We start from the raw sequence: 16,650 nt of genomic DNA, 5'->3' as shown, positions 1-16,650 counted from the left end.
TAACACACCTTTTAATGAGCCAGGCTCCCCCTGGGTAACGCACCTTTTAATGAGCCAGGTAACGCACCTTTTAATGAGCCAGGCTCCCGCTGGGTAACGCCCCTTTTGATGAGCCAGGCTCCCGCAGGGTAACGCACCTTTCAATGAGCCAGGCTCCCGCTGGGTAACGCACCTTTTGATGAGCCAGGCTCCCGCTGGGTAATGCACCTTTTGATGAGCCAGGCTCCCGCTGGGTAATGCACCTTTTGATGAGCCAGGCTCCCGCTGGGTAACGCACCTTTTGATGAGCCAGGCTCCCGCTGGGTAACGCACCTTTTGATGAGCCAGGCTCCCGCTGGGTAACGCACCTTTTGATGAGCCAGGCTCCCGCTGGGTAACGCACCTTTTGATGAGCCAGGCTCCCGCTGGGTAACGCACCTTTTGATGAGCCAGGCTCCCGCTGGGTAACGCACCTTTTGATGAGCCAGGCTCCCGCTGGGTAACGCACCTTTTGATGAGCCAGGCTCCCGCTGGGTAACGCACCTTTTGATGAGCCAGGCTCCCGCTGGGTAACGCACCTTTTGATGAGCCAGGCTCCCGCTGGGTAACGCACCTTTTGATGAGCCAGGCTCCCGCTGGGTAACGCACCTTTTGATGAGCCAGGCTCCCGCTGGGTAACGCACCTTTTGATGAGCCAGGCTCCCGCTGGGTAACGCACCTTTTGATGAGCCAGGCTCCCGCTGGGTAACGCACCTTTTGATGAGCCAGGCTCCCGCTGGGTAACGCACCTTTTGATGAGCCAGGCTCCCGCTGGGTAACGCACCTTTTGATGAGCCAGGCTCCCGTCGGGTAACGCTCGTTTTGATGAGCCTGACTCTCACATACCTGTGATTGTACCACGTTGGTAAAGACAGGGTCACTCCATTATGTCAGTGACTGACTGTGTCCTCATGGGGACATTTTTCTTCCTTGTAAGTTTCATCACTCCCTGGAATGATTAATAGCATCAATTAGGTTCAACTCAATATCCACACGTCTGTGGGTAATTTCTGCTATGTTGCAACCAGATTGACGGATGAGCCCAGGGTTAACTTCATGTAGTGCAGCGCTCTTCTCTCTGTCTAACAGGTCATATTGAGGGTTCATCATTTCCGTTGTGTGTGTGTGTGCATTGACGCCTTTATAAGGCAACGGAGGGAGCACAGAGGGAGCACAGAGGGAGCTGGGAGTCTCTGTCGTAAGATAAAAAGCCACGTATTGTTTATGTGAGGAGCTGGGGGCCATGGGGCCGGCCATGAATCAAGCTGTAGGGAATGAAAGGGCCAGATCGTTACACCTCTGGCTCGGAGAGGGATATGGGGGAGAAAAGAAAGGAGAGAGGGAAAGGGAAGCGGCTGTCCAAGAGACTCGCGAATAACATCTGGTGTGTTTAAACTGGTGCCAGAACACCACGCATGCAGTCAAGGCTTCCCTTCTCCTCTCCCCCGTCTCTCCTTCCCTCCCTCAGTAACAAAACAGAGAGCAGAAATCCAGGGCCTCTTCGTGGGGTGACTGCTCCCTCTTATCTCGCTCCATATGCTCGTCTTTCTCCATCCCTCCCTCCTCCCCTTCCCCCTCTCAGAGATTTATGAGGAGAGGACCGTCCAGAGCCAGTCTTATAATCAGGACCTTATGATGTAGAGCACCAAAAATGCCCAAGAGATTATGATTGAATCTGCATGACGAAGGTATCAACAGAGCTGTTGGGGTTAGTTTCGTGGCAGAGAATGTTTATACAGTTGGAGATGAAAGAAAATCTGTTGATTAGCCTAATCAGGGCCATGTGTGTCATGCAGCGTTAGTAAAGCAGAGGGTTTTAAAGCCAAGGGGCAAATCAAGGCGTTCCAGCTCTCCTCCATGTTAATGTTCTGAAGAGGTGTTGCAACGCCAGGGTAAAGTTTAAAGTTTTACTAGTCTGGGATACACATGGTAAACACCGTCCAACGAAATGCTTACTTGCAGGTTCCTCCTCGACAATGCAACAACCACAATAAAAGTTAAGAATACGATCATAAAGTAAATGGCTCAGTAGAATATAATGAACATTTTTGCATAAGAATCAACTCAAGTTTTATTTGTCACATGTGCCGAATACAACAGGTGTAGACTTTACAGTGAAATGCTGAATACAACAGGTGTAGACTTTACAGTGAAATGCTGAATACAACAGGTGTAGACTTTACAGTGAAATGCTTACTTATGAGCTCCTAACCAACAATGCATTTAAAAACAAATAAGAATAAGAAATAAAAGTAACAAGTAATTAAAGAGCAGCTGTAAAATAACAATAGCGAGACTATATACAGAGTCAATGTGCAGGGGGCACCGGTTAGTTGAGGTAATATGTAGGTGGAGTTATTAAAGTGACTATTTTTTATTTTTTATTTTACCTTTATTTAACCAGGCAAGTCAGTTAAGAACACATTCTTATTTTCAATGACGGCCTGGGAACAGTGGGTTAACTACCTGTTCAGGGGCAGAACGACAGATTTGTACCTTGTCAGCTCGGGGGTTTGAACTCGCAACCTTCCGGTTACTAGTCCAACGCTCTAACCACTAGGCTACGCTGCCTCCCCATAGATGGTAACAGAGAGTAGCAGCGGTGTAAAAGGGGGGGTGCAAATAATCTGGGTAGCCATTTGATTAGACATTGCGGTGTCTTATGGCTTGGGGGTAGAAGATTGTTTAGAAGCCTCGCGCTCCGGTACTGCTTGCTGTGCGGTAGCAGAGATAAAAGTCTATTACCAAGGTGGCTGGAGTCTTTGACAATTTTTAGGGCCTTCCTCTGACACCGCCTGGTATAGAGGTCCTGGATGGCAGGAAGCTTGGCCCCAGTGATGTACTGGGGCGTTCGCACTACCCTTTGTAGTGCCTTGCGGTTGGAGGCCGAGCAGTTGCCATATCAGGCAGTGATGCAACCAGTCAGGATGCTCGTGATGGTGCAGCTGTAGAACCTTTTGAGGGTCTGAGGACCCATGCCAAATCTTTTCAGTCTCCTGAGGGGGAATAGGTTTTGTCGTGCCCTCTTCACAACTGTTGGTGATGTGGACACCAAGCAACTTGAAGCTCTGATCCTGCTCCGCTACAACCCTGCCAATGAGAATGGGGGCGCGGTCTCTGACCAGGTCTCTGACCACCTCCCCAAAGGCTCTCTCGTTGTCGGTGATCAGGCCTAACATTGTTGTCATCGGCAAACTTAATGATGGGGTTTTGAGTCATGCTTGGCTGAGCAGTCATGAGTGAACAAGGAGTACAGAAGGGGACAGAGCACGCACCCCTGAGGGGCCCCTCTGTTGAGGATCAGCGTGGTGGATGTGTTGTTACCTACCTTTACCACCTGGGGGCGGCCCATCAGGAAGTCCAGGATCTAGTTGCAGAGGGAGGTGTTTAGTTCCAGGGACCTTAGCTTATTTATGCGCTTTGAGGGCACTATGACATTGATTGCTGAGCTGTGGTCAATTAATATCATTCTCACACAGGTGTTCTTTTTGTTCAGATGGGAGAAGGCAGTGTGGAGTGCAATAGATTGCATCATCTGTGGATCTGTTGGGGAGGTATGCAAATTGGAGTGGGTCTAGGGTTTCTGGGATAATGGTGTTGATGTGCGCCATGACCAGCCTTTCAAAGCACTTCATGGCTACAGACCTGAGTGTTATGGGTCGGTGGTCATTTAGGCAGGTTACCTTAGTCCCTGTGCCCAAGAACACTATGATGGTTTGCTTAAAACATGTTGGTATTACAGACTCGAACAGGGAGAGGTTGAAAATGTCAGTGAAGACACTTGCCAGTTGGTCAGCGCATGCTCGCAGTACACGTCCTGGTAATCCGTCTGGCCCTGCGGCCTTGTGAATGTTGACCTGTTTAAAGGTCTTACATCGGCTGCGGAGAGCGTGATCACACAGTCTTCCGGCAACAGCTGGTGCATCTTATGCATGTTTCAGTGTTATTTGCCTCGAAGCGAGCATTAGAAGTAGTTTAGCTCCTCTGGTAGGCTCGTGTCAAGCACTGCCCTCGGCAGTGCTTCCCTTAGTAGGCTAATGGTTTGCAAGCCCCGTCACATCCGACGAGCATCGGAGTCGGTGTAGTACGATTCGATCTTAGTCCTGTATTGTCGCTTTCCCTAATTGAAGGTTCGTCGGAAGGCGTAGCGGGATTTCTTATAAGCTCCCGGGTTAGAATCCCACTCTTTGAAAGCAGCAGCTCTAGCCTTTAGCTCAGTGCGATGTTGCCTGTAATTCATGGCTTCTGGTTGGCGTATGTACGGTCTGTCATTGTGGGGATGACGTCATCGATGTACTTATTGACGAAGCCAATGACTGATGTGGTGTACTCCACAATTCCATTGGCGGAATCCCGGAACATATTCCAGTCTGTGCTAGCAAAACAGTCCTGTAGCTCAGCATCTGCTTCATATGACCACTTTTTATTGTTTGAGTCACTGGTCCTTCCTGCTTTAATGTTTGCTTGTAAGCAAGAATCAGGAGGCTTGAATTATGGTCAGATTTGCCAAATGGATGGCGAGGGAGAGCTTTGTATACGTCTCTGTGTATGGAGTAAAGGTGGTCTAGTTTTTTTTTCTCTCTGGTAGCAAATTACCATGCTAATTGAAATTTGGTAATACATATTTCCTACATTCAAGTCCCCGGCTACGAGGAGTGGCGTCTCTGGGTGAGCATTTTCCTATTTGCTTATGGCAGAATACAGCTCATTCAGTGCGGTCTTTGTGCCAGCATCCGTCTGTGGTGGTATATTGACACCTACGAAAAATACAGATGATAAACTCTCGGTAGATAGTGTGGTCTACAGCGTATCATGAGATACTCTACCTCAGGTGAGCAAAACCTTGAGACCTTAGATATTGTGCACCAGCTGTTATTTACAAAAATACATAGTCTGCTGCTCCTTGTCTTACCAGACTCTGTTGTTCTATCCTGCTGATACAGCGTATAACAAGCCAGCTGTATGTTGATAATGTCGTTTTTCAGCCACGACTCAGTGAAGCATAAGATATTACACTTTTGAATGACCCGTTGGTAGTTTAATCTTCCGCGTAGGTCATCGATTTTATTTTCCAAAGATTGCACGTCTGCTAGCAGAATGGAGGGAAGTGGGGCTTTATTCGATCGCGTACGAGTTCTCAGAAGGCAGTCCTCCTTCTGGCCCCCTTTTCTCTGCCTTCATACAAATGAAGCAGTATATCATACACGTCAGGCTCGTCGGAGTTGATAAAGGGTTAGAAGGATTCTGCCAGTCCACGGTGCGTAATCGGTGTTCTGATTTCCTCAAGTTCTTTTCGGTCATATGAGACGGTAGCAGCAACATTATGTACAATATAAGTAAAAAATAATCATTTACAAACGGCGAAAAGAAACAAAGAAAAAACACAATTGTTTATGAATACGGAAAACGTCAGCCTTGTTCTCCGGTGCCATTATAATAGAAGAATTACAATTTATAATGTTTACACGTTTGGGGGATTGGCGCCAAGTAATGTAGATGTTGCATACAAAAAAACAATCTACCTTCAGGAGCTGACTGTTCTAGCTCGTATTTGTTTCAGAAAAAAGCATTTGAACATGTATATGTAGACCTCTAAAAGAATCCTTCCCATGACATTCTGTACACTTTGGTTTGAATGACTAGAAACTGAAAGTTTTCCATGTTTCATTGGTCCTACACATTTATTCTGCTCTACATTACATCTGTGTGAATGTTGACGTGCTGTGTGTGTGTGACCATATTAATGAGTTGTGCGTGTCTCTCTGTTAGATCACGTCTGGGGAGTACATCCAGATGTCTGGCCGAGCTGGCAGGAGAGGGATGGACGAGAGAGGTATTGTCATCTTCATGGTTGATGAGAAGATGAGCCCTGCAGTGGGGAAACAGCTGCTCAAGGTACTACTGACTCCACAGACTGCACACTGGGGTTTTTAAATAACAACCGTGTGTGTCTGTGGAACATATTCTTGGAGATGAATGATTAATCATCATAGTTTATCTCCATGTGTAAACTGTGTCAATACACACGAACCATTGGGATGCCTAAAGTCTTGGCATTGATATCTTCTTTAGACGTTATACAGTGTACGTACTAAGACATGTGTTTTGAGTCCTTGTAGACTTTGGCCAGTTGTAAAACCCGTTCAGCACCAGACCAGTAACTCTTGGAACGTTGCAATAATCCTAACCCCTGTTGGGATGATGTCACAATGGTTCTCGTGCCAACACAGCTCCCCAAGTGTTCTCAGAACGACTCAATCTCTCCCCTCCACACGCTGTCCAAGTGACATACAGACTCTGCGAATGATTGCAATGAGGGGGGTGGAGAGATTAAGGGATTTACAATCGCAAACCTGAGCCAAGACTCTCATATCCTCCTGAGCTGCAGTGGGAGAGTGAGTCAGTCATTTTGGGGTTGTCTCCTGGGTCATAGAGCTACTTCCTGGCCCTCGGGTCGTTAACGAACAAGCTCCACAGCCGAACACACACAGGCGTGTGCAGAAAAACACTTCTCTGAACCGTTAGCAACTTCCTGACCCACGGGTCATTTACAAACTCACTCAGCTGTAGCCAAACACTTCTCTTAAACTTTAGGGAGCCATGATATCATCAGGTATCTAAGGACTCTTGGTATGATTAACTGACTTATACGTTCAAACCTCAACCCCCTTCCCGATCCATTTTTGGAGTTCTGTAGAAGTTTTGCAAAGGGAGTCATGATATGACCAGGGACGTCTGGAGGCTTGGTTTGATTAACAGGCTTGCAGGCCTCAAACTCCAAACCGTAAACCTCTTTCTCTCCATTTAGGGGTCTGTCATGTTAAAGTTGTCTCTGGGACAACAGTCAGTCCTCCATGTCTCTGCTCTGGTACCTTGGGTTGTTGGTCCTGGGTTGAGATCCTTTTAGGCTTGCACAACTGGGTCTTTAATGGGCCAAGGGGCAGTTTAACACATGACAGATTAATGGCAGGGAGTGAAATGTCTCATTTTAAATTATCTGGCCCCCCCTGGAGATCTCATTTCTCTACGGACTATTCTGTTGTAATCGCTCACTAAGACTTTCGATTGCGCAAGACAGTATCTGCAAAACTCAAACTGCCCTTGGCTTCGTTGGCGAGTGGTCTCAACTAGAGGTCGACCGATTATGATTTTTTTCAATGCCGATACCGATTATTGGAGGCCCAAAAAAAGCTGATACCAATTAATCGGACAATTTTTAATATTTTTTTATTATATTTGTAATAATGACAATTACAACAATATTGAAAGAACACTTATTTTCACTTAATATAATACATCAATAAAATCAACGTGTTCAATTTGGTTTAAATAATGCAAAAACAAAGTGTTGGAGAAGAAAGTAAAAGTGCAATATGTGCCATGTAAGAAAGCTAATGTGTAAGTTCCTTGCTCAGAACATGAGAACATATGAAAGCTGGTGGTTCCTTTTAATGAGTCTTCAATATTCCCAGGTAAGAAGTTTTAGGTTGTAGTTATTATAGGAATTATAGGAATATTTCTCTCTATACCATTTGTATTTCATATACCTTTGAATATTGGATGTTCTTATAGGCACTTTAGTATTGCCAGTGTAACAGTATAGCTTGTATAGCAGATGGCTGATGTTCTGAAAGAGCTGCAAAATCTGGACCCCTACAAATCACCTGGGCTAGACAATCTGGACCCTCTCTTTCTAAAATTATCACATGAAATTGTTGCAACCCCTATTACCAGCCTGTTCAACCTCTTCATATCCTCTGAGATCCCCAAAGATTGGAAAGCTGCCGCGGTCATCCCCCTCTTCAAAGGGGGAGACACTCTAGACCCAAACTGCTACATACCTATATCCTACCCTGCCTTTCTAAGGTCTTCGAAAGCCAAGTTAACGATCACCGACCATTTTGAATCCCACCGTACCTTCACCGCTATGCAATCTGGTTTCCGAGCTGGTCATGGGTATACCTCAGCCACGCTCAATGTCCTAAACGATATCATAACTGCCATCAATAAGAGACAATACTGTGCAGCCGTTTTCATCGACCTGGCCAAGGCTTTCGACTCTTGTCAATCACCACTTTCTTATTGGCAAACTCAACAGCCTTGGTTTCTCAAATGACAGCCTCGCCTGGTTCGCCAATTACTTCTCTAATAGAGTTCAGTGCGTAAAATCGGATGGCCTGTTGTCCGGACCTCTTGCAGTCTCTATGGGGGTGCCACGGGGTTCAATTCTCGGGCCGACTCTTCTCTGTATACATCAATGATGTCGCTCTTGCTGCTGGTGCTTCTCTGATCCACCTCTATGCAGACGACACCATTCTGTATACATCTGGCCCTTCTTTGGACACTGCTAACTAACCTCCAGATGAGCTTCAATGCCATACAACTCTCATTCCGTGGCCTCCAATTGCTCTTAAATACAAGTAAAACTAAATGCATCCTCTTCAACCGATTGCTGCCTGCCTGCCGGTCCAGCATCACTACTCTGGATGGTTCTGACTTAGAATAAAAGGACAACTACACGTACCTAGGTGTCTGGTTAGACTGTAAACTTTCCAGACCCACATTAAACATCTTCAATCCAATATTAAATCTAGAATCGGCTTCCTATTTCACAAAAAGCAACCTTCACTCATGCTGGCAAACATACCCTCGTAAAACTGACTATCCTACCGATCCTCGACTTCGGCAATGTCATCTATAAAATAGCCTCCAACACTCTACTCAACAAATTGGATGCAGTCTATCACAGTGCCCTCTGTTTTGTCACCAAAGCCCCATATACTACCCACCACTGCGACCTGTATGCTCTCGTTGGCTGGCCCTCGCTTCATACTCGTCGCCAAACCCACTGGCTCCAGGTCATCTACAAGTCTTTGCTAGGTAAAACCCTGCCTTATCTCAGTTCACCGGTAGCAGCACCCACCCGCAGTACGCGCTCCAGCAGGTATATTTCACTGGTCACCCCCAAAGCCAATTTCTCCTTTGGCCGCCTTTCCTTCCAGTTCTATGCTGCTAATGACTGGAATTAACTGCAAAAATCACTGAAGCTGGAGACTCAACTTCCTCACTAAATTCAAGCACCAGCTGTCAGAGCAGTTCACAGATCATTGCACCTATATGTAGCCTATCTGTAAATAGCCCATCCAACTACCTCACCCCCATACTGTATTTATTTATTTTGCACCCCAGTATCTCTACTTGCACGTTTATATTCTGCACATCTATCGCTCCTGTGTTTAATTGCTATATCGTAATTACCCCGCCACTATAGCCTATTTATTGCCTTACCTCCCTTATCTTACCTCATTTGCACACACTATATAGACTTTTTTTCCTACTGTATTATTGACTATTTTTTTTTCTTCCATGTGTAACTCTGTTTGTGTCGAACTGCTGTGCTTTATCTTGGCCAGGTCGCAGTTGTAAATGAGTACTTGTTCTCAACTAGCCTACCTGGTTAAATAAAGGTGAAATAAAAAAATTGATCAAAAATGTGAACACCTTTGGGATGAATTGGAGCGCAGAATGCAAGCCAGGCCTTATTGCCCAACATTAGCGCCCGACCTCACTAATGCTCTTGTGGCAAATTTGACCAGAACCATGCACAATGCACGAATAATGACTAACTTCTTGAAGCAGGCATTATAGAACAATGAACACGGGTCTCATACACAATCTCTCAAGCACAAGTCCACGTGCTAGTGAGTAGCCAGCTAATCTTTATACTTAAAGTTTAGCCTACTTGGATCTATTTACTTGCGAACACATCAGAACAGTTGAATTATGAACACAGCCGTCTCCAACCATTTGAACAGCATGCTAGTCTGTCCAATTTGTTCAGATGTTGAAATAAATTACCTGCCTCATTTTTCAGAATGCGAACAAGTTACCAATTCCTTATATAATTGTTTTATGCTTATTACACTTTTATAGAACAGACTAGACAGCTAGTATATGTCTTTGGCTTAAAAACTGCTAGCGTTACTGCAACCTGAGCATTCATTTTCCAGAATCAATGTTCATTGATACTTAAGTTTTATTAGTGTCAGTTCTGCGCACAATTTGAGTAGTTGAGACATTAAAATGGTGTAGATCGAAAGGGTAACTTCTCTATTACAGTGTAATGTCTCAATGTGTTTGTGTCCATATGACCCATTCTGTTGGACCAAACCTCAAATGCAAATGGCGAGTTGAAACCGCTTGACAGAGGAAGTGATCTCTCAACTTTATTTGTTGTGTGTGTGTGTGTGTGTGTGTGTGTGTGTGTGTGTGTGTGTGTGTAAACAGAGGAAGAGGCGACGCGAGAGGTTTCACTCTCGCAGAATCTGTCCCAAATAAGCCCAATGCGTTTCTATGGGCTTATTTTGGAGTTACGTTTGTTGCCTGCCTTTCAGCCTTTGGGACAACAACTCCCATTATTAGGGTGGAAACATGAGCATCTCGTCATTATATTCAGATCTCTGGTGTACATGAGAAGGAGCAAAGGAGACGAGACCAAAAAGACAACATGGGAACAAGCGGACATAAACGAAAAATACAAAGAACATCGTTTCTTGCCATGAAGGAATTTGGAAATTCGCACATAAAAACAAACATTCAAATTAATCAAATTAATTTTACGTATCGCTCAGCCTTACTTCCTCTCCTGTTGCACCTCACCTACAACATGGTCCTCAACCTGCTGAATAGCGACCTGTTTAACCTTCCTCTCTCATCCCGCTCTCCACAGGGCTCAGCTGACCCTCTCAACAGTGCCTTCCACCTCACCTACAACATGGTTCTCAACCTGCTGAATAGCGACCTGTTTAACCTTCCTCTCTCATCCCGCTCTCCACAGGGCTCAGCTGACCCTCTCCACAGTGCCTTCCACCTCACCTACAACATGGTCCTCAACCTGCTGAATAGCGACCTGTTTAACCTTCCTCTCTCATCCCGCTCTCCACAGGGCTCAGCTGACCCTCTCAACAGTGCCTTCCACCTCACCTACAACATGGTTCTCAACCTGCTGCGGGTGGAGGAGATCAACCCGGAGTACATGCTGGAGAAGTCTTTCTACCAGTTTCAGCACTACAGGGCTGTGCCCGGCGTCGTAGAGAGTGAGTGCAGACAACTTCTCAAGTCTAGTCCTATATGTAATTCTCGGATCCTCTTTCATAGGAATTCCCCTGCCAGTGGTGCTTTATTCAAATTAATTTACCAAGTTGATTCAATGTTCTGTTCTGTTGATTTGGTCTGGCTATGTATAGCACAAGTAATGTTTTATCTTTGAGCATTTGAACTCTATACACTGAGTGTACAAACATGAACACCTGCTCTTTCCATGGCATAGACTGACCAGGTGAATCCAGGTGATAGCTATGTCCCTTACTGATGTCACTTAGGGCTGCCTGGTATACGGTATTTTACGAAATACCGGTATTGATGCACTGACCGCCAAGCAAGCATCTCAATATTAGCAAGGTGTTCTTAATGTTTTGTACACACTGTACATGGCAACATCAGGTGCTATTTCTGTGTCGTTTGACCACCGCTGTGGACAATGTGTTAGGTTTGCTATGATCACCTTAGAATTAGAATAGAGTAGGAGAATTCCCATTCTAGTTTTTCTCTGGGTATGATTGAACTCTGTTTTAACTCCACAGAGATGGGAAAGCTGGAGAAGATGTATAACGCCATAGAGATCCCCAACGAGGAGAGTGTGGTCACTTACTATAAGATCCGCCAGCAGCTGGCTAAACTGGGCAAAGAGATCGAAGAGTTTGTCCACAAACCCAAGTACTGCCTTCCTTTCCTCCAGCCTGGTAGATTGGTCAAGGTTAGAAACAAATAGCACTCATACCACAGCACCAACACCACCAACTGAAATATTTCTATATATTGCACAACCACACAGACAACTTGTGCTCCACCATTTCCCATCTACTTTGTCTTTGTTCTGTTTAATAAGGCTTCAGCAGGTGGAAAACAACTTCGTTTTGCTCAGATAAGGAACTATTATGGTTATTGCTGAACATACAGATGTGCCAATTCCGTTGACCCTTTTTTACAGGTCAAAAACGAAGAAGTTGACTTTGGATGGGGCGTAGTCGTTAATTTCTCAAAGAAGTCAAACGTCAAGGTAATATGGATTAAAAAAACTTTATTTTCAGCAAACTTAACGTGTAAATATTTGTATGACCACAACAAGATTCAACAACTGAGACATAAACTGAACAAGTTCCACAGACATGGAAAAATGTGTCCCTTAAGACATTTACATTTAAGTCATTTAGCAGACGCTCTTATCCAGAGCGACTTACAAATTGGTGCATTCACCTTATGACATCCAGTGGAACAGCCACTTTACAATAGTGCATCTAAATCTTTTAGGGGGGTGGTGAGAAGGATTACTTATCCTCTCTTAAGAAAGGGGGGTGTAAAAATCAAAAGTAACAGTCAATATCTGGTGTTGCCACCAGCTGAATTAAGTACTGCAGAGCATCTCCTTCTCATGGACTGCACCAGATTTGATAGTTCTTGCTGTGAGAGGTTGCCCCGCTCTTCCACCAAGGTGCCTGCAAGATCCCAGACATTTGGCCCTAGCCCTCACCCCCGATCCAACAGGTCCCAGACGTGCTCAATGGGATTGAGATCTGGGCTCTTCGCTGGCCATGGCAGAACACAGACATTTCTGTTTTGCAGGAACTCACGCATAGAATGAGTAGTATGGCTGGTGGCTTTATCATGCTGGAAGGTCATGTCAGGATGAGCCTGCAGAAAGGGAACCACATGAGGGAGGAGGATGTCTTCCCTGTAACGCACAGCGTTGAGATTACATACAATGACAACATGCTCAGTCCGATGATGCTGTGACACACCGCCCCAGACCATGACGGACCCTCCACCTCCAAATTGATCCCACTCCAGAGTACAGGTCTCGGTGTAACGCTCATTACTTCGACGATAAACTCGAATCCAACCATCACCCATGGTGAGACACAACCGCGACTCGTCAGTGAAGATCACCTTTTTGCCAGTCCTGTCTGTTCCGGCGATGGTGGGTTTGTGCCCATAGGCGATGTTGTTGCGGGTGATACAACAGGCCTACAAGCCCTCAGTCCAGCCTCTCTCAGCCTATTGCGAATAGTCTGAGCACTGATGGCGGGATTGTGCGTTCCTGGTGTACCTCAGGCAGTTGTTGCCATCCTGTACCTGTCCCGCAGGTGTGATGTTCGGATGTATTGATTCTGTGCAGGTGTTGTTACATGTGGTCTGCCTCTGCGAGGACGATCAGCTGTCCGTTCTGTCTCTCTGTAGCACACTACTGACGTCTCACAGTACGGATATTGCAACTTATTGCCCTGGCCACAGCTGCAGTCCTCATGCTTCCTTGCAGCATGCCTAAGGCACGTTCACGCAGATGAGCAAGGACCCTGGGCATCTTTCTTTTGGTGTTTTTCAGAGTCGGTAGAAAGGCCTCTTTAATGTCCTAAGTTTTCATAGCTGTGATCTTAATTGCCTACCGTCTGTAAGCTGTTACTGTCTTAACGACCGTTCCACAGGTGCATGTTCATGAATTGTTTATGGTTCATTGAACAAGCATGGCAAACAGTGTTTAAACCCTTTACAATGAAGCTCTGTTATTTTGATTTTTACCTATTTTCTTTGAAAGACAGGGTCCTGAAAAAGGAACTTTTCTTTTTTGCTGAGTTTGTTGAATTTTATCAGAAAGTATCTTTGAAAACATAACATTTAGTATTTAAAGTAACTACAAAGTAGATACAGTTTATCGGTTATGCTTTGGCCTTAGTGTAATGTACGTGTTGTCCTTCAACTTAGTGTCGTGCCCATGTTGAGTGTATGTTTTTCTTCTCCAGGCCAGTACAGGTGATGCAGACCCTCTGTATGTGGTGGAGGTGCTGGTCCACTGTAGTCAGGAGAGTGTGAAGAATGCAGCTACAGAGGCTGCTAAACCTGCTGCCACTGGGGAGAAGGGTGAAATGCAGGTGTGCATATGATGGAAAACGCCATGGCTCTGTCAGAAGTAGCACCCTATTCTAGTGCACTACATTTGACCCTGTATGGCCTCACACGGGGTTAGAGACCCAATAGGTGCCAATTGAGATATAGTCTATGTGTATGCATTGCTGTGACGACTGGACACTATATACTCCTAGTTTGGTGGTCAGCAGTAGGATGGAATCCAAAATTAATACATTCTAGAATGTAGTCCACACACAATCATTATGGGAGGGGTTACTAACTGTCCTTGAGACTGAAGGAAATCAAACATGGCCAAAGGCGTTTGTGGTCAAACTGCTGCTGGGCTGTGTCCTAGAAAGCTTCTCTTCAACTTAAAGCAACACCCACACAATGAAATGGAATAATGTTTGGCTATACTGCATATCCTCTTGATTTTAAGATATCATTTTAGATACCATTTTAGAAAATGTATCTAATTTAGAGCCATTTAAGACGTTTCTTCATTCTCAGATTGAAACATACCATGCTTGTGTGGTTGGAAAAGATGCTCCTCATTCATAACATGTAATATAAACACCTTCCAAACTCTTAGATCTCTTTCAGTTAAGAGTTCATATTCATATACTCCCACAGTGTTATTTTTTTACCTGATTTCATTAGCTGTTGCTGCTGCACATTTGACTTAAGTTTGCTTGGCTTAATGGACCAATAGAACAGCCCCTAAAGTACAAACCCTGCCCACCACCTGGCCCTCCAGGCAGGTTAAAGGATACACTCAAAGTATTTGAATGATCTCAAGTGGTATTTCAACCCTGATCCACCGAATTCCATGCATTAAAACTGCCTCTGCTGTTGCGGCACATTTTCCCTCATTTGTACGCTAGTCCCTTTAGAGTCCCAGTGTCTTGTTTTATTTAGTTCTGTCAACCAGTCCTAAACCCCTGAGCTCTGTCTACATCAAGAGTACTTCAGCTGCCTGGCTGCCTCTTGGCTCATATTATCTCTGAGGAGCCAAACTCCAGCTAAAACACTTCCTTGTCCTGCTCTCTGGGCTGGTTTCTGCTAAATGCCTTATGCTGCATTAACTAGAAGTACAGGCTAGGGGAACAAGTTTGATTTAAACTGGAAAGGTTAAATCAGGTGTGCTAAGATAAAGATCCCACAGACTTGTAGACATAGCAGCAGTCAGGATTGCATTTTAGTGCTGTATTTGTGTTTAAAACCCCCATTAAGTGTTCAGGATCTCCTGCTGCAGTCGATGATGGCTACCATGTTAAATACTAAATAGATACTAATATATTTAGAGATGAACTGTATACATAAAATAATATACTATTTGTCTTTGTGATCAGGTGGTTCCTGTGATGCTCCGCCTCTTGACCTCTATCAGTTCAGTCCGTCTCTACATCCCCAAAGACCTCCGGCCTTATGACAACAGACAGAGCATGCTGAAATCCATACAGGTGAGAGAGACAGCCTTGTGTTCATCAATGCCTTTCTCAACCATTAACACTATTGCTCAAGCTACTCAGAAATCAGTTTTATTCCATGAAAACAGGCTGGGACATTGGAGACGGTTATATATAGTTTTATTGTATTTTACTTTCATTAAAGCTGTTCTTAAAATTTGATTTGATGCTTCATTCTCTGGTCTCTTCTCCACCACACAGGAGGTGCAGAAGCGCTTCCCAGACGGAGTTCCCCTGCTGGACCCCATTGATGACATGGGCATCAAGGACCCAGGCCTGAAGAAGATCATCCAGAAGGTGGAGGCATTCGAACACAGGATGTACTCCCACCCCATGCACTCTGACCCCAGCCTGGAGGCTGTCTACTCCCTCTGCGAGAAGAAAGCCCTGGTGAGCATGGGTGGGGTGGTGTTATTTTGGATGGTTGGTTCATGTCCTGTAGGACCACACTGCGGTGTGTGTGGCAGGGGACCATACAACGTTCTGTCAGTAATGTACTGACAAACAAGCACAGGATGAGTATCAGAGGAAAATAATATTGGATCTGGCTCTCATTCACTTACTCACATTTTGGCAGAACATTCAGCACCAAACGACTGTTCATCTTTTTAATTGACCTTTATTTAACTAGGCAAGTCAGTACAAATTCTTATTTACAATGACGCCAAACCCGGACGACGTTGGGCCAATTGTGCGCCTCCCTATGGGACTACCAATCATGGCCAGATGTGATGCAATATAAGAGAATATAAAGACTCGTATTTCACTTACCAGTCTAACCAGTCTTACCAGTCTAACGTTACCTCTCATTTAGCTGTTGTCGATTACATTTTTCTGCAAGAATATCATCCAAAATCTGTATACTTGGACATTGATTTAGCTTTTCCAATATTAGTAGCCATAAAGTAAGTTCAACATTCGCAAAACACTTAGTTTTCATAACTCACAGGTATGTTTAACATGGAACTCAAACCGGCTGCGCGCGTGCGCTATTGTGCATACATTTATTTTGCCCCCCCCACACCAAACGCGATCACGACATGCAGGTTCAAATATCAAAACAAACTGAACCAATGACATTAATTTGGGGACAGGTCGAAAAGCATTAAACATGTATGGCAATTTAGCTAGTTAGCTTGCTGTTGCTAGCTAATGTTAATTTGTCCTATTTAGCTAACTTGCTGTTGCTAGCTAATTTGTC

The 16,650-nt window shown here is 44.9% G+C and overlaps 1 protein-coding gene across 2 annotated transcripts in view; it reads left to right on the top strand.

Moving 5' to 3' along the window:
• The window catches only part of LOC118391524 (exosome RNA helicase MTR4-like), a 48,389-nt gene that overhangs the window by 15,530 nt on the left and 16,209 nt on the right, over positions 1-16,650 (top strand). For both annotated transcript variants that reach the window (XM_035783012.2, XM_052458353.1), the window contains exons 14-20: positions 5,788-5,913; positions 10,964-11,114; positions 11,661-11,833; positions 12,068-12,136; positions 13,875-14,003; positions 15,333-15,443; positions 15,651-15,839. In XM_035783012.2, the coding sequence (XP_035638905.2) occupies positions 5,788-5,913; positions 10,964-11,114; positions 11,661-11,833; positions 12,068-12,136; positions 13,875-14,003; positions 15,333-15,443; positions 15,651-15,839 (948 nt within the window). The remainder of the gene's footprint in view (positions 1-5,787; positions 5,914-10,963; positions 11,115-11,660; positions 11,834-12,067; positions 12,137-13,874; positions 14,004-15,332; positions 15,444-15,650; positions 15,840-16,650) is intronic.

The sequence above is a fragment of the Oncorhynchus keta genome, chromosome 12, assembly GCF_023373465.1.
Source record: "Oncorhynchus keta strain PuntledgeMale-10-30-2019 chromosome 12, Oket_V2, whole genome shotgun sequence".
NCBI classification, from domain to species: Eukaryota; Metazoa; Chordata; class Actinopteri; order Salmoniformes; family Salmonidae; genus Oncorhynchus; species Oncorhynchus keta.
This window is presented reverse-complemented; position numbering and strand designations above follow the sequence as displayed.